We start from the raw sequence: 22,975 nt of genomic DNA, 5'->3' as shown, positions 1-22,975 counted from the left end.
GTGTGTGTGTGTGTGTCTATGCACTGATGTGTGTGTGTGCTGCTGTGTATATGGGGGTGGTGTAATTATGTTCTAGTTGTGATGACTGAGGTGCAGCAGTGATTAGCTACATCAGAGGCAATTTCTGTTCAGCAGTCACTTGGTTTGGACTTCCAGAGTTGCCACTCCTCTCTCTCTGTCACTCACTCTCTTCCATCCCCGGATCTCCAGCTTACCTCGGCTCTGGAGACATAGCGTGCCTCTAGTCACATCCCTAGAGCAAACTTCTTCCAGCCCCACCTTTTAATCACGCGTTCTCCTTCATTAGGTGAAGTCCCAGATCATGTTAGTATGTCTCAAGCTTCAGATTGTCCCAGACCAAAACTATGACCTCTACAGCCATACTGGAGGCACTTAGGCATCAGAAAACAGTGTGTGCCAGTCTCTAAACCAATCTGCTCTTCGTTCAGGTCCCTTCACTAGACTGCACTAGCCCTTCTTTACACCAAACTGAGACTATCTTTTAACCACACAAACCCTTCTTTTCAGCCTCATCATAGATCTAATCATCAGTCCTCTAGAGTCACTTGCCCCAGGCCCGTTCCAGCCTTTCTAAGCCAAACTTTGGAGCAAACATGTTTTGTTTTTTTCCTGTTCTCCATCCTGAAACCATAACTGTAGATTGCACTTATTCTCCATTCAGCCTCGCTCACAAACCTAACCTCAAGTAAGTTGCACGTGTGGACTAAACCTTACCATATTTTAGCCACATCTCTAAATCAAATCATGCCTCATTACAGAACACACTCCAAAACAAACTCCTCATCCTGTAGCCTAATCCACGACTGAGACTAGCTCCACAAGCCTCAACTTAAGCCTTACCCTCCAGCTGCACATGCAAATAGTCTAGGGCTGATGGTAGGAGACAGTCTGCGCCCCTCTCCACTAGTACTCTAAGAGTACTACGCTTTTAACACACCCTAAGTGACTCCTGTGTCCTCACTCTGAGCCAGTGGGTCAGCACAGACCAGCCCTAACAGCATGACTGGCTGTCTGAGGAATGCCATGTCATGGAACAGATGGAGCTCCACAGACAATAGAGCTGCATGCATTACCCAGCCCTATGTACGAAGGCATGTGCCACACTTTGCGTGTGCATGTATGTAATTTGCATTATGTCGCCGTTCTCGATGCACTTTGCATCCTTTGCCCCCCCCCTTTACATTCTCTCCAAAACACAACAGGCAACAATGAGACAAAGAAAGATACACCCTTGGAAGAAAACTTTGAAAATGATGCAAACACGCCCAAAAGGCACGATTCCCCACATGGCGTGATGCAATGGAGAGATAATGCAGAAAATCCTGGAGATGCATGGAAATATTGGCCTCTGCACACGAGCTGAGGTTGGCTAAAACTAAAACAATCCCATGAACCAATAAGTTACTACTTTCAGTTCAATCAATAACACATTATCTCATTCACTTTGCCAATAAAGATCAAATAAAGCTGATTTCTTGACCACAAATGCTGTAATAGGATCGTTATAACACCTATAGATCAACAATACAACAATAAAGTTGGAGTTTGTCTTAAATTTCTAGAGCATTATCTGGAGACTCCTGCACAATTAGACAACCTGTGTGCACGCAGATGGCGTGAAAGAGTCGATCAGAGTCCAGGCACAGTGTAGTTGTGGTCTTTGGTGATGGATCACAGCTGTGAGCTGTTATCATAAAGACCGAGACTGCCACATTTCATTCATTTCACAGATATGGGCCCGCTGGCGAGGTCCATATCAGAGCGGTCCACTTCCAATCAAACATTAAATCAGCCCCCAAACTATTTACATCAAGAATTTAAACGCACGCTGAGTGGATGGCTCCCTTCTTGGTTGTGGGTCCAGTCGTTATGGAGACATTACCGGATTGCTAAATAAGGCTGGAAGTGTCAGTAAATCGGGATGCCAGATTGGACGCGAATCCAGTGAACTCACCCAAGAGAACGACGGATGATCGGCTCCCCGCTCCTCCTCCTCTGTGTAAATCCAGGACCCCGGACACAAATAAATTAGCCCTGTACGCGAATCAGGCGGAATGTGTAATTTCACAAAAATCCCCTCTTCATCCGCACTACCAAAGCGATGGAGTGGAGGCGACGTGGAGCCGCAAACCAACCTGGTCGGCGTAGCCTACACACACGCACACACACATAAACACGCAGGCACAATTTTTTTAAAAAAAAAATTAAAAAAGCAGGGAGTCTGTCTTATTCGTGCAATCAAAGCGATATTTTCCCAAAAAGGCACCGACTCGGGATTTCGGGAGGGGGGGCTGATTTCGGTGGAATCGGTGTGGTAATCTCGGATGCTTTGGTTGTTGACTGTGCACTTACTGGGCTGCTTCCCCCGGCTCCACCCGCTAACCCAGCCTTCCCAGTGCGCCCATTGGCACAGACGGCCGGACATGCAAATCTACTCTTCCCATTGATGTTTTCCAGAAAAGAAAAAAAAGCACAGCGTTGTAGTTCTGTTGCTCTACTGCGCCACCGTGCGGCATCTAACCTACTGTGATTCACGGTTTGCTGGCGGTTTAGTGGCTCGATGAAGTCAAACAGGCTGGAGTGAACCGATGGGTGCTGAGCATGAGCAGGTCCTGAAAGATGGTGATTTGAATATGCTGGGGGAAATTGCAGGGCTATAGCCCTGTTTTAAGAAAGTCCCCGTGCCTCCCTAAAACACAGGTGTCAGACATAAGGCTCGAGGGCCAGAATCGGCCTGACAAAGACTCCAGTCCATCCCACTTTTAGCTTCATTTTCTGTGAATGAATGTGAATTATGTCTGGGAAGTGAGCTACCCTAACTTTTTTCTGTCATTTTACAAATGTGTTTATTTGTTCTGACAGATGTCTTTCATTTACTACACCTGCATTTCTTTTTCATGTACAACGACTGAGACGCACTGTTGAAATTGCACTTCTTTTTCTTGTATTGAATGCGATTAAATGTTTAGTTAAATTACTTTACGCTGACAGAAGGGGGAGGTTCGCTGGTTCGGCCCACTTAACATCAAAGTGGGCTTTATGTGACCCACAAGTTTGATATCTCCGCCCTAAGAGGACACCCACCCATTTTAGCAAGGCACTAAAATTGTAACTATATTTTGCAAATATAGTTAAATTAGTGATTAACATTGAATTTCTCCAAGATTACAAGCACTGTTTTTTTCAAAGATTTTTAAGAACACAGTACTTTACATATTGTGAAGCAATGATGTAGAAAGTTCGTAGATTGTTAAATGTTAAAAAGTCCATACTGAACGCACGGCTGCTTTATTAGTCCCACCTTCCTAGCACCAGATCAGACCTTCCTTCAGAACTTCTTTCATTTTTTGTAGCACAGATTCAGATGTTAGCTCTGTATGATGTTCACAGATGTTGATCCATATTGACATGACAGCGTCACACAGTTGCTGTATATTTGTCAGCTGGAAGCTCTCACTCTCAATGGTGCTCTATTGGATTGAGATCTGGTGACTACAGATTAAACTGTCAGTTTCAAGAAACCAGTTTGAGATAATTTAAACTTTGTGACAAGGTGTGGGATCATGCTGGAAGCAGCCATTAGAAGATGGGTACACTGTAGCCACAGAGGAATGGACCTGGACCTGGAGCCTATAATCTAAATGTCACAACAGAAACAGAGACTCATCAGACCAGGCGATTTTTTCTAAGCTTTTTTTTATCCAGTTTTAGTGAGCTTTTGGGAATTGTACCCTCAGTTTCCTGTTCTTAGCTAACAGGAGTGGCAGCCAGTGTTTGTAAGTGTTAAGCGTGTATTTTTCTGGTGATATATTTCACAAACTACATCACACGCAGCTGTGATGAATACTGTGCTGCAAACAGTGCTCAGATTATATACAAACATGTCGCTGGAGCTCGTCAAAAACTGTTTTCAACATCATATTCTAGAAGAAAAATATACCAGTAAGTCTGCAATATCCTAATATTGGTCTGATTAAAACTAGTGACAAAGGTGGCATTAATTCTGACTATTATATATGTGGGTAGGTATTATATAAGTGAATCATATATTACATCCTACTTAATGTTGGAGAGGAGAAAGTTTGAGGCTGCTTCCATCATGGTCACATTTTTCACCAAAACTACGACTCACTCTCTTTGTCTTTACACACAAACAAAATGTAAACAGTGACACCTTCAATGACAATACGTCTTCTCATACGCACCACATTTAACACTTCATAAACGGGTTGGTTCTGGTAGAAATCACCTCACACCGGTCCAATGTTGAGCCTCAGTGAAAGGTCTGAGACCAAGAAAAAAAAAGGCTAACTCTGCGCCAATAAACTGAAGCCAGCTGCTTCTTACACGCAGAGAAGCACTCCAACTTTCCATTGCGTGAAACTACAAGAGAAGAATGTGCTTTTTCTTCTCTGTACATGTGCAGCGGCCCATTTCCAAGACTCAGGAAAATAAACTTGATTCCGATGCAGAGTGCAGGAACGAGCCGACCTCGCTGTAGGAGCAGCTCAGCAGCTGTACTGTGCAGGATGTCGCAGAGCTCAGTAGGACTCAGTTAAAGCCCCCTCCCCAATCTCTCTCTCTCCATCAGGTTTTTATAATGCCAGTGAAGGCCCAATACTTCTGCTCCCATGATTGTGTGAGAGCCTTGCAGGCAGCTGCATAGTGCTCTAATGGCTTGGTCGCAGACTAAACTGGCAGCACTGCCTTGGAACGAAAATAGTTGCTGGAAAACACAGCTCCATCAATGCCACTATTAGCTCAAATCTAACATTATTTCAGCTCAACTACTATTATTACGCGTAACTGTCAATACAAGACCATTGCAGGAAAACGGTGAGGTCAAACGTGGCCTCTGGTCGCTGACATTTCCCAAAACAGGTCTAAATGTGAAACGGAAAGATCAATAGTGTGTGGAAGAATCATTTGTAGACTCTTGACACCTGCCAGTGAAGCTCACTTTGTGACAAACACACAAACAAATACTGTTTCACATTTTATTTCATTACAAAAGTAAAACATGCACAGCACACTGCCTTCTAAAGATACAGTACAGGTATTTGCAATAAATAAGCATGAAAAAGAGCTGACGGTACTTTATGTTATGGAGTTTTATGCCAAGTGCACTTTATAATGCAAGGCCATTATTCTGTAGGGTCCATTAGACTGTCTTCTCTAATTCCTCTGATAATCTGCTCATCTCAGCTGGCAGCCATCACATTTAGGTGAAAGCTTTATTCACCAACTCATCAGCAAGCACAAAATGCCTTCTATAAAAACAGGACTCGGCAGTTGGCAGCATCTGTGATTCAGTGCAGGGGCAGTATCATCAGCCCCCAAGACAGAAGATACTCGTTCCACTTAAAAATAAGGTGGAGCTCGCAGGCAAACCCAGCTGAACCTTGGAGGACAAACAGAACATGCAGCTCTCCTTTGGAGAAATGGAAACCTTGCTTTGTGTGTTCACAGAAATGTAGCCTGAACTTCTCTGTGATCAGTTCATTGTTTAATTTTTATCTGTACATAAAAGTAAAGGTCAGGCCAAAATGTTGTGTTTGGACATCCCTAAGAACATCCTCACACTGATGTCAGTGACGTGTAGCAGCAAAAGTCACTTGTGGTCCTTGTTAGAGCACGCTGGCAAAGTCTGTTATTACTGACATGATGTACGTCCAATCCAGTGGCTCCACTTGTGGAGTTAAGTGTGACTCTTTTCTGTCTCTGTACTCCTGAGCCACTCTGAGAAAGGCAAATTAAGGAACTTGTCTCAGAGCTGCTAAGCCCTAGCCTGCGCTGCATTCCCGGCCTGCCTACGCTGCATGTAGGCGTGGTACACATCGAGGAACATGTCCTTGCAGGGTATTTTCGCCTTCAGCTTGGAGCAGATGAGGAAGGAGCCGGCCATCTTGCGGTGGAGGGAGTAGGTCTCCTCAGGTGGAGGGGTGAGGCGGTGGCGGAGCATGACCGGGATGAGGCTCTGAATGCGCTGAGTAGTGCTCTGAGTGCCGAAGTCGAAGGGCTCAGCGGACGCAAAGGCTTCACCGAGAATCATCACTGCTTCCACGTGAGCATCTGCGAAGGCCTGTCAGGAGCAGGAAGAAGAATTACAGTAGGCATGTTAATGTCAGAGCATTAAGTATGCATGATATCTTGGACTGTAGATATAATTACATGCGTTTTCTTTAATTGAGTCATATTTTATATAATAAATGACTAAATGACACTTTAATAGCACACATAGGCTGATACACTATATTACCAAAAATACTTGCTTGTCTGCCTTCACACGCATATGAACTTGAGTGACATCTCATTATTAATCCATAGGGTTTAATAAGCCATATTCCACAATTAAGAGTGTGCTTATGGGAATTTTTGACCATTCCTCCAGAAGCACATTTGTGAGGTCAGACACTGATGTTGGATGAGAAGACCTGAATAACAGTCTTCAATATCTATCGGGTTGAGGTCAAGCCAGTCAAGTTCTTCCACACCAAACTCACTCATCTGTGTCTTTATGGACCTGCTTTGTGCACTGGTGTGCAGCTTCATGGCTGAGTTGCTTTCATTACCAATAACTTCCACTTTGTTAAATATCACAAACAGCTGACTGAGGAATTTTTAGCAGAGACAAAATTTTACGGCTGGACTTGTTGCACACATGGAATCCTATAACAGTACCACACTGGAATTCGCTGAGCTCCTGAGAGTGAGCCATTATTTCTTAAATGTTTGTAGAAGCAGTCTGCATGCCTAGGTGCTTGACTTCATACACCTGTGGCCATGAAAGTAGTTTAGATCTCCTCTTCAAGATCCTCTTCTTGTGCATCTCTGATCTGCTTTTATTGCAGCTGTAATTTTAAGACTGTTTGTAAAATCCACTGTTTCCCTTTGCAACATCTACTCAAGCGTGTCAAAACAATGATGCTTCAACTTGAGGGGGACCGAGAAGCAAGGAGTCAAATCAGGTGAGTGAAGATTCCAATCGTGTGACCACAAAACTCCTGTTATTTCAGGGTGCTGTTTGCCAGCAAACAACAGCTTGAGTTTTTCTGCTTAATTTCCTCCCACGCTCCTGACCTGAAGCGCTGCCTTTGGGCTACAACACTGTGGACTCTGTTTGGTCAGAGAAATGACTGTCATTAGGAGTTTGATACAGAAGAGATGAAATAGCAAAAGGGCAACCTTAAGTGGTTAGAACTGGACTTCCACAGAGCAGCAACTCTGCAAGCAGTCCACAGGTGCATGACAAGAGACCCTTTAACTTGAAATGAGTCAAAGTTAAAAATCAGGTAAGCATCATATTGCATTCATCTACTGAAAACAAAAAGGAGACTTCTTTAGTAAACACATAGTGAAACGGGGTAAGAGCAGAAGGGCTGTGCGCTGCAGTGAAACAGTGCTGAATGCAAACAAACTGACAACACAAAAGAGACAAAAACAGATAAAGCATTTCAAAAATAAATCAGCACAGGAGCAGCAGTAGCGACTAAAATAAAACTACCTTGGCCTCGAAGCCCGTCAGGAATTTCAGGTCCTTGGATTTGGAAAGAACGGTGGCTCGATCGCTGACAGAAGCTGCATAAACCACCTGAGCACACAACACAATCTTGTTTATTTACAGAGCTCCGCTTTCAGGCTGAATGTGTGCACATGCATGCGACTGTTCACAATCTCTTTTTTTTTTTTTCCCCTTGGCTGACACAAAATTTAACCAAAGGCTCCGACGTTAAATTATTGAGAGAAACCTTGATGCATAAATCATGTTGCGAGGTTGACTGCGGGCAGATTTATCATACCTGTATGTAGTCGTCTGTGAAGGATTCTGGGTAGCTTCTGCACGCTCCAAAATCCAAAAGAACAACCTAGAGACAAGAGTGAAATGAATCTGCTGTATTTGACATCTCTATTAACATTTAACATCGGTTTAAACATGGCATGACTGCCCCACCTTGTTGGTGTCTGAGTTGTAGAAGAAGTTGGCCCAGTTTGGATCCGTTTGCATGAATCTGAACTCAAACAGCTCCCTGAGACACAGCTGCAGGATGTTGGAACAGATCTGAAGTGGAGAGAAGAGGCTTGTGTTCACCATCATGCTGTCATTTAACAATGTGACATTTCCTTCCACCTTTTGGATCCTATCCTGTGTAGCCTTCTCATGGTGCTGTGATTCCCTGCCACACTATGTCTAAAATTTGTTGCCTTATCTCAGCTCTGAAACACACATTTCCACAGTGACACAGAGTATCACTTCCACACTGCACTGTAGGTGCTGCTGAATAATTTACCACCAAGTCATTTTGTTCTGAGAGATTTATATGAATCTGCACTTGTCAGAGTACAACACATGTCGAAAGTTATGATTAAATTGCTTTAAATTTTGTTGCCGATTACGAATGGAAGGTGAAGACCTCACAAACTCTACGCATATTTAAATTTAGACTTGGCGACAGGGTAAGTCTTTAACAAAAGCCTCGTATGGGGGCAGAGCTATCCGATCTGCTCCTGCTCGTCAGAGGCTTTCACCTCTAATTGGTTCCTACAATTAGAGCTCCAGACTGTCATGGACCTCTAATTGCAGGCTTCCCAGCCCAGGACTGCCCCTGAGGATGATTTTCACTGAGTTCTCTGTAAAACTGGATGACCTTTACTTCACTGTGCATATTTTAAACTGAAGCATTTTAATGTGATTTTTTTTTTTTTTTTTTTTTTTTAACCCAGTTGAGCATCACCACCACAATAACATCCCCTTGTATTCCTTCGCAGTTCAAACCCGAGCACCCAGACATCTGACAAATGAATGAAATTTGCCTGACTGTTGAAGTAAAACACACCTGGTTCCTGGTCTCCTGGTCCAGCTCTACGCACATGTCCAGTGGGACGCCCTGCACCAGTTCCATGGCGAGCACCCTGTGGCCTGACAGCTCATCAATCACCTCGGGGACTTGGAAAAACTCATCTCCCTCTAGCAGTGATCTAAAGGCCGAGGTACAAGTGAGAGAGAGCAAGAAAAAAAAAAAAAACTTAATGATTTATGATATGATGATTTATGATTTAGGTTATTTGCAAAATTGAAAACATGCAAAACCAAGAGCAAATCACACAGAAAGACAGTTAACATTAACTATACCTTTACTGCCTGCATTATAATTAAGTAAAGATTACCAAGAAATGTGATGCTTGATTTACTAATTACACTTGAAATGTATAATCTGGCTCCTCTACTTGTATACTGTACATTAAAAAAAACAATACATCAGCTAGCTGTGTACCCAGACAGCTTAGGTGGAATGTATATGGTCTGTGGCAGCTACCAGGACCTAAGCATTAAGAATCCACCCTTTAACTTCAGTGTAGCTCAAACGTTACACAGCAGCACAACACCGGCCTGGGTCCAACAGAAACCTACCTGAACTTCTTGGCACACTGTGCTTCCCTCTTATAGTCACACTCCCATGCCAGTTCTCTCTGTAGAACCTCCAAGCTGCTGTCTGCAAACAGACCTGTGGAAAAATAAATGGTGCAAAGAAAACACACAGACCATGTCATCTTCTAACACAGCAGAGCAGCTTCTGTCTAAAAATAATTCATATACTGCAAGAGTATGAAGCAGGGAGAACACAGAAAAAAATAAAAATCAGGTTGTAGGCATTGCATTAAAAGTGTATTTTGGTATACTGGTGGGCTATAGGTAAAAGAAAAATCCAGGCATTATTCAAGCTAAGCCTTGGGTTACCATATTTTTTTATTTAGAGTGTTAATTGGGACAAAAATGAATTAATCCAATAGGGAGCGAGTAATCCCACAGGGCAACAGTCTGTGTCAGAGTTAAAATGTGAGTATTTGCCACCGACAAGCTACGATTGTCTTTGTACGTGTCTGACAACATTGAAAAGGATCCCCAAAGAGCCAGATGTGTGTCTAACATGCAATATGAGTGTCAGTGTGAAAACTCAGGGGAGGCACGGAGCTACAGTGCAAACATGGGTGAGAAATGAAGAGAGACGTTTGGTGAAAGAGTGCAATGCGTACAGTTACCACAAAGGAAATAAACAACTGTAGCTGCACAAAGCAAACTACAGTCACAAAAATGCTACACATACTGAAGCTTTAGCAAGTGTTGCTGCCACTGGATGAAATGCGAAGTGCTTGACTCGCGCAGCAAACAGCTCCCATTTGCAGATTTTATTAGCCATGTAATTCCCTTCCTGACTTCTCGGTGTGTGGATCAATTTGTTTTTACATCTGACATTTTCTGATCTAGCAACCATTCTATTGAACACTAGGATGTGCATGGCTTTACAGATTATTTCTGCAGACTGCTGAAAAAAATAAAAACACTGAGCCATAAAACTCATCCTGTTTGCTGCAAAGGTTTTTGAGTGGGATACATACTGCCAGCCAAACTGAAGAAGTCTTAAGAAAAAAAAAAGCAGGGAGCAAAAAAAGACCTGCCGCAGATGGAGCTGTGCTGATGTCAAATTATTCATTTGATCTGGCATTAAAGCGTGACGAGAGCGCAACTGACAAAAATAAGCACTTTTACTCTGACATGGACAGATGTCCCCAGGGATCTAATTATTCTCTCCCATCACATATTCTGTCATCTCTCCACTGTGAGTTAATAAAATAAAAGCTTAAAATCCAGTGTGGTCACTCAACTGGTTGCACCAATTATGCTCTGCAGCAACTACAAGCTATTATGCACCTATAATAACTGTGTCAGCAATCACTTATACAACGCACCTTTGAAAAGGTTTGTGGAAAGTTAAAAACCACATAAACTATATAAATAAACTAATTACTTATTATTTTAGCCAATTAATAAATAAATATGCAAATTCTTTATTAATAATAAAGAATGATTACTGTCTGAAACAAGGCTCTCTTGGATAAAAAGCTAGTTTGACCTGCATCTATAGCACCACCTTGTGGTCTTAAATAGTGGACACACTGGTAATAATTTACACATGGGTGAAAGTCATAGTATAAAAACTTGAAATGTACAGTTGTTTTAAGATTACAAATAAATAAATAAATAAATAAAAATCAGAATTTCTTATTGACTAAATACATCTTGCTGATTTTTAATCTGCTCTGAGGAAAGTCAGACACAAAAAAGGACACCACACAGTCCTGTAGTTGTTACCTTCTGGCAGAGCCACACTCATTTTCAGTACTGCCATCAGGTTGTCTATGTCGCTGCGGATGCTCTCTGCTACGCCAGGGTACTGAGAAGAATAAGTAACAAACAGACAGTTGAGTCCAATGCAGTGAGTGAAACACAGACTGCACGAGTGTGTCGATAAGCTCCTACCTGGATCTTCATGGCGATTTCTCTACCATCTTTTAAAACCCCGTGGTGGACTTGGCCGATAGAAGCTGCAGCGAATGGTTTGTCCTCAAAGGATGAGAGCTTTTCTCGCCAGCCTGGCCCTAGATCCTCCTCCAGAACTTTCTATACAGCCAGAAACACAGATTGCATTGTGATGCACTGTCATACATCACACTGGGTAATGCTAAAATTTCAGAGCTGTAGCACATGTATGAAAAAGGCTTAAATAACATGTTGGGCAACCACATGCTGCTACAGCAGCACTGATCCTACATGAAGGATGGCGCAGAATTCTTCCCAATAACAATCATCAAAACTTACTGAAACTTACTTACTGTAGAGATACTTGTACATTGAGCTTCCTGAAAAGCTCAACTTTTTTATTAAAACAATATAGCCATATATAAAATATCCAAATGGCCTTTTAGGATAAGAAAATAAAAGGCTAAACTGGTGCTGTAGTGTCTACACATTAGCCTTTTAGCAGGTGAAAACTATATGAAATCATCAGAAAATAAAAGCACTGAATACATAGCTTAAGTAGTCCAAATAATAGTCCGTCTTTCTGTTTTAGACCTGTAATAGACTGGTGGACCTGTTTAGAGAGTACTCCACCTCTTTCCCTATAACGGCTAGCATAGGCTCCAGCCTCCCACGACCCTGAATTGCATAAGTGGTTAAGGAAATGGATGGATATTGTTTGAAATCCATTTATGAGTGCCTATGGAGAGTTAAAGAAGTAGATGCTGTAGAGGGTAAACCAGCCACAATGCAGGAGTGGTTATAGGCTTTAACAAACACAATCATGGTTTTAGTGACCTGAGCAACTGAGATGCACAAGATATTTCACAGGCAACAGTGTCACCAACTATGCATGACAGGATACATGTCAGGATGAGGTTCAGATTTGTGGCGCATTCAAAGCGACATATAAATAGAACTACTTGTCATCCAGTAAGAATCCTGTTATGGAAAGGCAAACAGGATGCTCATTCAGACATAAAGCCACTTTGTTTAGATACTGTCAGAAATTACTGAAAAGGAATGTGCTGCATTGGTTTGAATCACAATTATATAATAATCTCCAATTTGTTCATGTAAATGGGCAGTCATCGTCACACACTATGGTTAATTATGGAGTTCCACAGGGTTCTGTGCTAAGACCAATTTTATTTACACTGTACATGCTTCCATCAGGCAGTATCATTAGAAGGTACAGCATACATTTTCATTGGTAGGCAGATGATACCTAGCTCTATCTATCCATGAGGCCAGATAACAAACAACATTTAGTTTAACTCCAGGAATGTCTTAAAGGCATAAAGACCTGGATGACCTCCAGTTTCTGTTAGGACAATTTAGTTTTTAGAATCTTTGTTTTGTGTTTGTAATTTCTTTACACTATATTATTCTTAGTTTTTTTTAGATTCTCCTATGCTTTATTTGGCTCTCTTGTATTTTGTTGTGAGTTTTCTTTAGCATTTATTATAACCTTTGTAGTGTCTCCTTATATTCTGGCTCTTCTTATTGGTTTTGGAACATTTAATTATTATCTTTTTGTAATCCCTTTGTCCCCCCCCCATGTCTGTCTGCTCTGCATGTGTTAGTCACAGTTTCTGTACAAGATGTTTCCTGTTTTATTGTGATAGTCTCTTGTCTCCTGTGCGCTATGTTCAGTCTAACTTCCCTTGTCTTGTTATTCATGATTTTCCGCCTGCTGTATTTCCCATGTGTCTCCACTTCCCCTAATCACCCTCCTGCTTATAGACAGTATCTGTCTCCCTCTGTCCTTCGTCAGTGTACTGTTTATTTCCCTGGTGTAGTCCGTTTCCTGGTCTTCGTTCCCTAGCATCTCAGCTCCGTAGTGAGTTTCATTAGTGTACATTTGTTTTTTGGCTTAGTTTTGTGTTTTGCCTCATGAGATTTTTTTCAGCTCAATAAAGGGCTCGCCTTTTTTAAAACCGCCACCTACCTCCGTGTTGCACCTTGGGTCCTCACATATCATATTCTGACAATTTCCTGCTTCTAAGATATCATAAAACTAGTCGTGGCAGATGGCTGCCACTTCCTGAGCCTGGTTCTAGCAGAGGTTTCTTCCACTTAAAAGGGGGGGTTCCTTCCCACTGTCGCCATCTGCTTACTCATGTTAGGTTCGCCCCATTGTTGGGGTTTTCTCTCCATTATTATAAAGTCTTTCCCTTACAGTCTGGAGGAGACTGTTGTTGTGATTTCACACTTTGTAAATAAAACTGAATTGAAATAATTGTGTGAAAATAGCTGAAGAGCCAGTAACAGGTCTTGGGCTTACAGTCATCTGCCATGTGGGCATGAAGTCTGCACTCTGTCGGACCCTCTCAAAGATCTTCTGCAGTTGGGGGTTGATAAAGGAGTTGTCTGAAGAGAAAAATCCACTGTCAACAATCCTGTGAGGACATCTAAAGAGCATTTTGCGTGAAGCCCGTGTTACAGCGTGTACCTTGTATGCTGAGCATTTGGCCTATCTTGAGAGCAGCTCCACGGACCTTACACAGAGTGCTGACTATTCTCTCAGCATTGGCCTCTGACAGGAAGGGAGAGTCTAGCAGGGAGCTTACATCTGTAAACACACAGAAGCAGTATTAGTAATGATATTAGGTGCAACATATTAAGAGTATCATAGCATGACAGAAGTCATTTATTTCATTTAAACTGCTGCATGTAAATAAGCTCTGGCCTTAAACTGAGACAACTGTGGATAGTGGAGCATAAAAGCTGAGGCAGTGGTACATCATCAAGCACTGCTCATTTAACACATATTAAAGCCGTTATAAATTCTTGTTAGCATATATGATCTAAAGCCTGTCCGTGGCCTATCGGGTATTGACACATTAGACAGTTCTCAGGGTTGACCAGGCGTCCATCTGTCTGCTGTATCTGCCAAGAGTCTAGGACAGAAGGCTAGTTTACAGGATGGAAGGTGAGAACAGCAGTAAAACATCTTTACCTCCTTTTTGTTTGCCTCCTAGTGACTGCTTTGCCACTTCTGCAATGGCACCGATTCCCAGCCCTACTGCCAATCCTGCAGCAGAGGGACAGAAGCAATTTTAACTGCAGGGCCACTGAAGACAATTCCAAACAGATGCTGCTGCTATGTAGCAGGATGGAAGTATACTTCAATACTCCACACATTTTACCACACCTTTAACTGTTCCTGACTTCTGATGATTAAGAAGCAAGAATTTTATTTTTATTGTAACAGTGGCAAGCTAATAACCAGCAGTTGTCAATGAGAAAACAAATACCAAAGTATTTTTAATAGACTCCAAGAATATTCATAAGTGACTGAATGGGTCTCATCAGAACTGCTAGGTTTGCATTACAGGCTTCATAATGGGATTGATTGTAGATTTTACACCATAGACTCTGGGGTTACATTAGTATTCAGGAAATTCTTCACACAAAGCCCATTTTCACAGAATTTGAGTGGAGAAAAGAGCCTCCAACATTTCTAAACAGTAGTGATGGCAGAATGGACCACACATGCCTCAACAAGTCAACTAATCAACAAGCTTTTTTTTTTTTTTTTTTCTAAACAGGAAAAAAGAAAATACTCGACATCAGATCTTCAAAGTACTGATGAGCAGTGTTGGGTAAGTTACTTTAAATTAGTAACTTAGTTACATTACTAGTTACTTCTCTAAAAAAGTAACTCAGTTACTTCAAGTTACTCGTTACTTTCAAAGTAACTAGTTACTAGGGAAAGTAACTTTGGTTTTACTCAGAATTCTCTTGTTAATGTGTTGCTTCCGTAACTGGATACCCAGCAAGATTGTCAGTCTTCTAGCTTGCTTACTTGCCACAAGTGCACTGTGCCACCTACCAATAGAAAGGAAAAAAATAATGTGCAGATTTCCACGAGAGAAATCCCACGCCTGGACCGTCGTTGACCGCCGCCATGATTCTAGCCTGCTTTTTACATCCAACACAAAAACTGCAGTCGTGGTGCTTTTGATTGTACTCAGAACTTGGAAATTCTGCCTTCTGAATAGGAAGATGTAGGTAACACCAGACTGCAGATGAGCTGCATACAGAGCTGGACTGGGACAAAACAATCGTCCCGGGCATTTTGACTAGAGACCGGCCCACCATTATAGGAAAAATCATAAAGCCTTTGAATGAAAATAAACACTGTTGTGACAGTGATGTACACTGTTCTGATGGTATATATGTATTAATCTATCAATTGTTTGTTGTAAGACCCAGATAATTATTTTTTTAAAAGCGAGACATTTTAAATGAGAATAATAAAGAAAAATATTTCCTTGTCCCCCCCTTTCCCTGTTAATGCCCTACATGGACCCCTGGCAAAAATTTGCTAGACCCGCCCCTGCACAGTTACCAGCTGTCAGCTACGTAGAAAAGGATGCTGGTGTTATTTGTCTCTCAGAAACAGTTCATAACTTCCCTTCAACTCATCCATGTCACCTAAAAGGTAAACCTGTTTCTACATCACCTGTTCAGCTCTGATGATTCAGTAAGGACATCTCCTGGTTTCATCTGCATGTTTCCCTCTCACCAGATAACCAAACCGATATCATGACCAGCAGCTTTACAGCTGTGGCCCCAGCAAACATCAGCTGATACTAGAAATTAATATTAAATAAATTCTAACAACAGCTGATCAAGCTTAAACGTGCTGCTGTTGTTTAACGCGACATCCGCTGGTTTCCTCTTTCTGGCGCAAAGTGGGCGATAAATAAACAAGAGAGAAAAGCCGACCAGCTGATCATTGATCAGTTTCGTGATTGAAGTAGAAACAGGAGAGAATGAGAGAAGAAGAGGCAGCTGTGCAGCTCCAGCTTTGTGTCTTTTTCATTGTAGCTGAAGTCCGGGACAAACTGTTCCTTTTCACCTCAGTACGAAACGCGTAATATTTTCTCTGAATACCAGACGATTCTGTTTTTTACAGGATGGTTGGCAACTCTAATAATTAACCGTATGAACAAAATAAAGTTCAACATCAGTAACATAGCACCCACCCAGCTGTATAGAAACTCCGTCATGCTAGCTAGCACGCAGTACGAAAATGTCAGCATACCGAAAATAAACTCCACCTAAACTTGGTTTATATCTGACCCAGATAGACTGCAGGTCATAACTTCTTACCTGAAGTTCAGTTCACCTGACACTCGGACCGGCGGCCGCTTCGGGTCTCTCCTCTTGCCTCCCTTTTCCTTCATCCACCTGCTGGCTTCCACCACTTGCTAATGTTATTGAATCTGTGGAAGCTCCGCGATATCCACCACACGAAGTAACGAGTAACGAGCCTATCTAAATCCCAGTAACGAGTAACGCGTTCCTGGTTTTGGCATAATAACTAGTTACCGTGCTCGTTACCACAATAATAACGTAGTTACTGTAACGCGTTACTTAATAACGCGTTAGTCCCAACACTGCTGATGAGTAATTTCTTCAGTTACTTACTGAACATTTTTTTTAATTTGTTGGACCACATGATAAACTTGGGTTTCCCAGCTTTGACATTTTGGTGAACGATCATCTTTGTTCCACTGTTCCTGGAGTCAATTTGAAATCCAGAGACAAACTCAGCAGGTAAACAAAAACAGATTATTCTCACCCCCGAAATTAACCAGCCTGCTGATTCTTGTGGCGGGCACCTTTCTCTCTTTGGCACGGTCGCTCAGCTGCAGAAAGTCAAACATGAAAATTTTTTTATCAATAATATGTTAATGACTCTTTTCCAACTCTTCTAGCCACTGACTTTACTGCAGCAACAGGATTAAAAAGACCTGGTGAACTCTGGGAACAATGACATGTGGGTGGAAGAGAAAAAAATATATACCTTTCACAGAACACACATAAAGAAATCATTATTAAAACATAATTTAAATTAACACTAAAAGTCAAAAATATTCTGGATATGTACAGAAACTCATTAGATGATTATTATGGGCTTTGGCCATCTGCTCATTCACTCAAATAAGATGAAATGTATGAACTCCAAGTAATACAACTATATACATCCACAGTAATGCATATTATTAATTGTATCTGTCTGCATGTAAATGTACAGTTAGGTCCATAAGCATTTGGACAATAATTTTTAGGCTTTTTCCCCCTCTGAGTGGATTCCCACATGACATTATGAATCAAATAATGTGCCGATATGAAGTGCAGACCTTCAGCTTTAATTCAAGGTCTTTAACAAAAGTATTGCATTAACCGTTTAGGAATTTACATTACTTTTAGATACAGTCACCCATTTTCAGAGCCCCAAACATAATAGGACAAACATAATTAATAAAAAATAAAAACCATCCAGAATATAAAGATTCTTATGAATATTTGGATGAAAATCTTTTGCAGTCAGCGACTGCCTGAAGCCTAGAATCCATGGACATCACCAAATGCTGTGTTTCCTTACTTGCTCTGCCGGGCCTTTACTGCAGCTGAATCCAGTGACTGTTTGTTTGTGGGTCTCTATGAATTCATTTTTGTATTTGATAAATGAAACGCTGTTCTACTGGGTTGAGATGAGATGGCCATTGAACAATCTGCATCGAGAAACTCTTGGGTTGCTTTTGCAGTTTGCTTTGGGTCAAGACATTTGGTTGAATGTGATCAGAGCACAGACAGCACCATATTGTAAACCCTCTGCATTTTCATCCATCAAGGTATCGTTTCACTGCAGACTTTGATGATGATGATAAGCATACGTCCACAAAGGTGAAAGTGTGACTCAACTTTCTCTCTTGTGAAGTTGACAGTTTAGTTGTCTTCTGGGATTTTTCAGGCCTTTTGGTCATTGCTGAGCTGGTCAGTTCATTCAATACATTCAAGTTTTTCTTTTAGGTTTGATGAAGTGTTATACAATGAAGTGTTAATGAACAGGATCAGAGCACAATGCAAAAATAAATGCAGAGCCCTGTTAATTTTATTTTGTGTTATGTTTTGGTACCATTTTGTAATGAATTTGTTTCATTTGCCTTCTAAGAAAAGCATTCAGTTTAGGTAAATTAGGACCATTTTATATTGATGCCAAGATTTTTACATTAGCAGGAATGTCACACAACATGATTGTAAAAGCAGTGTTATACGTATGTGACAATGAAATAAAAATATTTTTGTAGCTACTAAAGTAATCGTGCAGGACTATATAACCCTTTTATTAAACCCAATGAATTAAAGCTGAAAGTCTGCACCTCAATCACATTCTTATCATTTGGTTCAATTCCATTGTGGTGGTGTACAGAGGCAAAACCACAAAACTTTTCATTCTTCAAACCCTTTTGGACCTGACTATATGCACACGGGCATCCTCAAACCAACCTTCTGTTTGACAGGTTTGGCCAATGCCTGCTTTGCCTCCCGGGCTTTCTTGATGTCCTCAGGTGTGAGCTTGGCCACAACAGTGTTGTGGACAGACCTGCTCTGCAAGTAGTAGTTGTGGAGGCCTGAGGTGGTGTGAAAGAAGCGAGCACCCTGCCCAGGCCAGCCTGCGCCTCCTTCTGCCATTCCTGATTTAGGAGGTACCCCTAATGCAGAGAGAAGAAAAAAAATACAATACTTAAGGGCCAATAACTGGCTGAAATATACACGCCACATGGTATGGGGGCTATAACGATGCTTTTTTTTTTTTTTTAAATGTATATTTGTTATACTTAAAAGACCAGTACGTAAATAAATGATTTCTTTATATTTGTTGAGGTAAACATTTAAAACATTCTGGATAAAAAGGAGAAATGCTGTTAGTGCATTTTATTTAGTGAATGCCATATTCGATAAACACTCAGTAATACCTGTGTGGTGCATACCTGTGTGCATCTGTGCTGCAGGTCCCGTTTCTGTTTGGCTGTGCTCCCCTTCAGCAGGGGGAAAATCGGACCCCACAGCCCATTTGGCCGCTTCTTCAGGGTCCATATTCTCCCAGCCCTCCGCATCCGGAAACACATCCTCCTGTACTGACTGCTGCTGTTGCACACACACACACACACACACACACACACACACACACACACAAATAAATTGCTGAGTGAACTATTGTAGTGCCCGTTTAGGGAGCAGTGTAATCCAAGTTTTTGTAACTATAATTTGCAGATTGTGGGTTTGCAGCCCTCTCTCATTTAAAAGAGCATCAGCGAGTGACTCAAGTCATTATTTATAGGTAACAAGACAAAAAATATACAATGACATGTCAAGTTTTAGCCTGTCAGATGAAATGTTGTATAGGTTAGAACTTTTGCTTACAATCAGGTTCAGGTTAGGTTAAGAGTTTGGCACTTTTATCTACCCCTTCAGAGGTAAAAGGTTTGGGAATACAGAAATGTCAGTGAACAGTCTCACAAAAATGTGAGTACCTATATGTCTGCCTCTCCCACTACAAACAGAGTGGAGCAGGCAGCAACTTTTAGCTAAAATATGAGAAACTCTTATCCAACCTGTGTTAAGCTCACATACATATTTACACAGCTGAGAAATTTAAAGGGGATTAAATAAGCTGTTTCCAAGACAAGCAAAGAACAGAGAGCGTTTTGTTTATTTATTTATTTTTGTTTTTTAATTATGACATTAATGGTTCCTTTTATGTATGATTTGTTTTGCATTTAGAGCTTATTTTTTTACTTTCTGCTTATTTTTCAGTTAAACTCACCTGACTGCTGCCACCCATAAATGTGCCAACCAGTCCTTCTACCACATCCTGAGCAACTTTGACCCCTGCTCCCAGGGACGAGTTGCAGGCCATTAATCGGAGCTGCTCGCCTTGAGTGGAGACCAGCGAAGAGCCCACTTTACCAGCTCCTCGCAGCACCTTCAGGACTTCTGACAGCATCACTTCAAGCACAGAGGAGGGAGAGAGGAGGACTCAAGTTACAGGTTATGAGACGTTTGAGTGACAATACAGGAAAATACTAGCATACAAAACAGCAAACAAACACACCATGCTCTAAAATTGATCATTTATAGAAAATGAAGAAGTTTGAGACCTCAGAGATTAATGTAAAAGAAATAGTTCTGGGTAAAAACTGCAAGATGATCATCACCCCATTTAACCTTGGATATACACAGCTGCCCATTTTTTAAGAGGCAAGTGTCACGCGTAGCCTCCTAACTGTAAGCCACGCCACATATAGGCTAAGTATGTTTGCAAGAAATGTCAGAATTAAAGAAAACGACACATACATCCAATTGGGAATGTCAACTAGCTATTAAGTTAGCTCCTGGTGTTATCCAGGTTGTGTAACTCGTGGACTCGCAGACTAGCTAGCTAACGGTATCTAAATTAGACCCAAGTTAACAACAAGTATACGGAGAAGCGCTGAATGAAAACAAAATAATGTCCCCAAATTAAGTAACTCACTTTTTTCCTATCGCTATTTTTCCAGGTTTTTCTCAGTAACTGCCCTCTTCCACGGCTGCAGAGTGGAATGATCTATTTTGCAACGAGTCGACACCCGGAAGTTAAAATTTGACTAACTTGACTGCGAACCAATCACAGGGTGAATAGGCGTGAAGAAAGACGGGAAGCGTATTCCTTCAACGAATGGTAGTGCAGAACGCCAGCCTATAGGAAGGTTGTATCTGAACTGTCTGTCCAATTACAAACCGTATTAGGCGGGACTGAGGGGAAGCAGCTATCAATGAGAAGCAGGGATGTCATGCGTGTAGTTATGGTTACCAAACCGGAGATGTGAATTAATACGCAGACGTTTTCTTTTCATTTATAAAATTCAGCTAAAGTTGAGAGATTTTGTTCAGTGTTTGTCCTTTTGTCTGTTTGCCCCTGCCACACCATTATCTGCCATAATATACGGATCTTTTGCACATATATGTATATACTTCTTCACTTTTTCAAATATCAGCTTAAAGATGTTCGACACATTGTTTTTCACTTCTATTATTCTTTAGAATGAAACATATTTATTACTGTAACTAGACTGCATTTATTTAGACATCAGTCATTACTTTATGGTTGAATCTTGTCCTTCCGTGAGGCTGACATACAGTACTGCTATGGGGCAGTCAGGTTTCTTCATGCGTGTAAATGCAGAGAGAAGGTCTTTCTGCAGTGTGAATCATTATAACTCCTTTGGGGGGGGGTCAGCTAGTTTTCATTTTGGTATTTATTTATGAGATAATTCCCATGGGCCTCATGATCCCTCTCGTGTCACCACTTTTATGTTTTTTTTGTTATTTATTTATTTATTTTTTACCACCAGCATTTCTATTTTACACAGGAAAAAAAGGGAATCCAATGAAAAATCTGACGTTACATTATGGATTTAGAAAATGTTCCTGCTGTAATTATGGGTGGTCTATTGATCTAGTGGAGCTGCTGTGACAGCTGTTATTAGGCTGACACTGAGAGTTACTGCACATTTAATGAAACTGCTGGGCAGTAAAACTTTATGCTCTGTATTAACTAGATCTACATAATTAATAAAAATGATTAAAAGTGAAATGTTTTAACTATGGTCCCGATCCAGGTTGGTAAACACAATTGCAGATCATGAGAAATAGGTGTAGCGGATTATTGAAATATGTCCAAACATAAATGAATATACGCCAAAAACAGAATGTACAATTCTAATGAGTTTGAAAGCCAATATTTGACATGATCACCTTTATTCTTCAACACAGTCTGAACAGAATTTTAATTAGTCTTCAGGCATAGTTCACCAGGCTTCTTGAAGGACATTCAGAGCTCTTCTTTGGATGTTTCTGCACTTTGTTGGCATCACACACTATATTATGCCTGTCAAACTGTGTTATCTTTCATTTTTCATAGATTCAACTAAAACTAATAGCGTTGTTGCAGACTGCTTGTAATAAAGTATCAAAAGATATAATTTAAAATTGCTTATTTGCTAAGTTGTCTGTTATGTCTAGACACAACACTGGTTAATCCCTTGAGTTTGGCACCTTTTTATGCTTAAATGACTCAGTGTTTAATGTCTTAACAAAGCAAAAACATCCCTAATCACTGCAGAATAATATCACAAAAGCTGTTATCACTGATTAACTTTAAATAACAAACAATTGGTTCTTTTTATAGATATGAATATTTTATGGATAGTTCTACTACCTGATGAGTTCCACTTTAAGATACACTCTGGTATGTCACTGGATCCTGTCACATATATAATACTGGCATGATATGGTTCCACTGGTCCACCGAGACTGAGACCTAACCCCTTACCGCACGATCTGATATCGTCGTATTCCCAGATCATCATACTAAATGTTGTTCCAGCATCAACATTGCAAGTGACCAATCAGAATGTTGTGACGTCATACTTTTGCGACTTCGGGAAAAACCGCCGTAAAACAAAAAACTGTACTTAAGCTGCGAGAAACCGCCTCTATCCACCGATCAACGGACCCTGACCCTAATCCTAACCCTAACCCTTTAATAAACGGTAAGCACAATTGATATTGTCCTTGCAACATTGGAATTTCATAAATGCACGAATGGCTTGGCGCGCAAAAGAATAACGTCACAACAATGTGATTGGTCACTTGCAATGTTGAACCTGGAACAACATTTTCATGATGATCTGGGAACAACACCAACACGACGATATCAGATCATCCCCCATGACCCCAAATAGTTGTGGCTGA

General features: G+C 41.1%; 2 protein-coding genes across 5 annotated transcripts in view; both read right to left on the bottom strand.

Moving 5' to 3' along the window:
- Nucleotides 1-2,446, bottom strand: part of numbl (NUMB like endocytic adaptor protein) — a 61,846-nt gene extending 59,400 nt beyond the window's left edge. Inside the window, exons 1-2 of one of the 2 annotated variants that reach the window (XM_025898199.1) lie at nucleotides 2,292-2,444; nucleotides 1,976-2,170 (exon numbers count right to left, since the gene is read on the bottom strand). The gene's annotated coding sequence lies outside the window, so the exon portion shown is untranslated. Of the gene's footprint in view, nucleotides 1-1,975 lie in introns of both variants that reach the window. The other variant, XM_025898198.1, reaches the window with a different exon arrangement.
- Nucleotides 2,447-5,382: 2,936 nt separating this feature from the next.
- Nucleotides 5,383-22,601, bottom strand: coq8b (coenzyme Q8B). 3 transcript variants are annotated; one of them, XM_005454301.4, is made up of 16 exons: nucleotides 22,440-22,601; nucleotides 20,007-20,188; nucleotides 19,171-19,327; nucleotides 18,686-18,891; nucleotides 16,974-17,040; nucleotides 14,340-14,414; nucleotides 13,833-13,952; nucleotides 13,665-13,750; nucleotides 11,339-11,479; nucleotides 11,171-11,252; nucleotides 9,431-9,524; nucleotides 8,856-8,997; nucleotides 7,973-8,080; nucleotides 7,821-7,886; nucleotides 7,526-7,612; nucleotides 5,383-6,103 (listed from the first exon to the last, which is right to left on the bottom strand). In XM_005454301.4, exons 1-16 carry the CDS (start codon nucleotides 22,588-22,590, stop codon nucleotides 5,798-5,800), a joined length of 2,070 nt encoding a protein of 689 aa, XP_005454358.2. In that variant the 5' UTR covers nucleotides 22,591-22,601; the 3' UTR covers nucleotides 5,383-5,797. The 3 variants fall into 3 exon arrangements, with proteins under 3 accessions (XP_005454358.2, XP_019200851.1, XP_005454356.1); XM_019345306.2 differs by having other exon boundaries at nucleotides 19,171-19,324; XM_005454299.4 differs by lacking the exon at nucleotides 22,440-22,601 and adding an exon at nucleotides 20,715-20,855.
- Between the last annotated feature and the right edge of the window lie 374 nt (nucleotides 22,602-22,975).

The sequence above is a fragment of the Oreochromis niloticus genome, linkage group LG14 (genome assembly GCF_001858045.2).
Source record: "Oreochromis niloticus isolate F11D_XX linkage group LG14, O_niloticus_UMD_NMBU, whole genome shotgun sequence".
NCBI classification, from domain to species: Eukaryota; Metazoa; Chordata; class Actinopteri; order Cichliformes; family Cichlidae; genus Oreochromis; species Oreochromis niloticus.
This window is presented reverse-complemented; position numbering and strand designations above follow the sequence as displayed.

What these genes read in the sequence shown, in the direction of transcription:
- coq8b (XM_005454301.4), bottom strand. Translation starts at nt 22,590, where the DNA reads ATGATGATCTGGGAATACGACGATATCAGATCGTGCGGTAAGGGGTTA. An exon ending in AGGAGGCAAACAAAAAGGAG is followed by an intron (nt 13,953 to 14,339) that starts GTAAAGATGTTT and finishes GTGTGTTTACAG; the next exon opens with ATGTAAGCTCCCTGCTAGAC. An exon ending in ACAACTCAGACACCAACAAG is followed by an intron (nt 7,887 to 7,972) that starts GTGGGGCAGTCA and finishes TCTTGTCTCTAG; the next exon opens with GTTGTTCTTTTGGATTTTGG.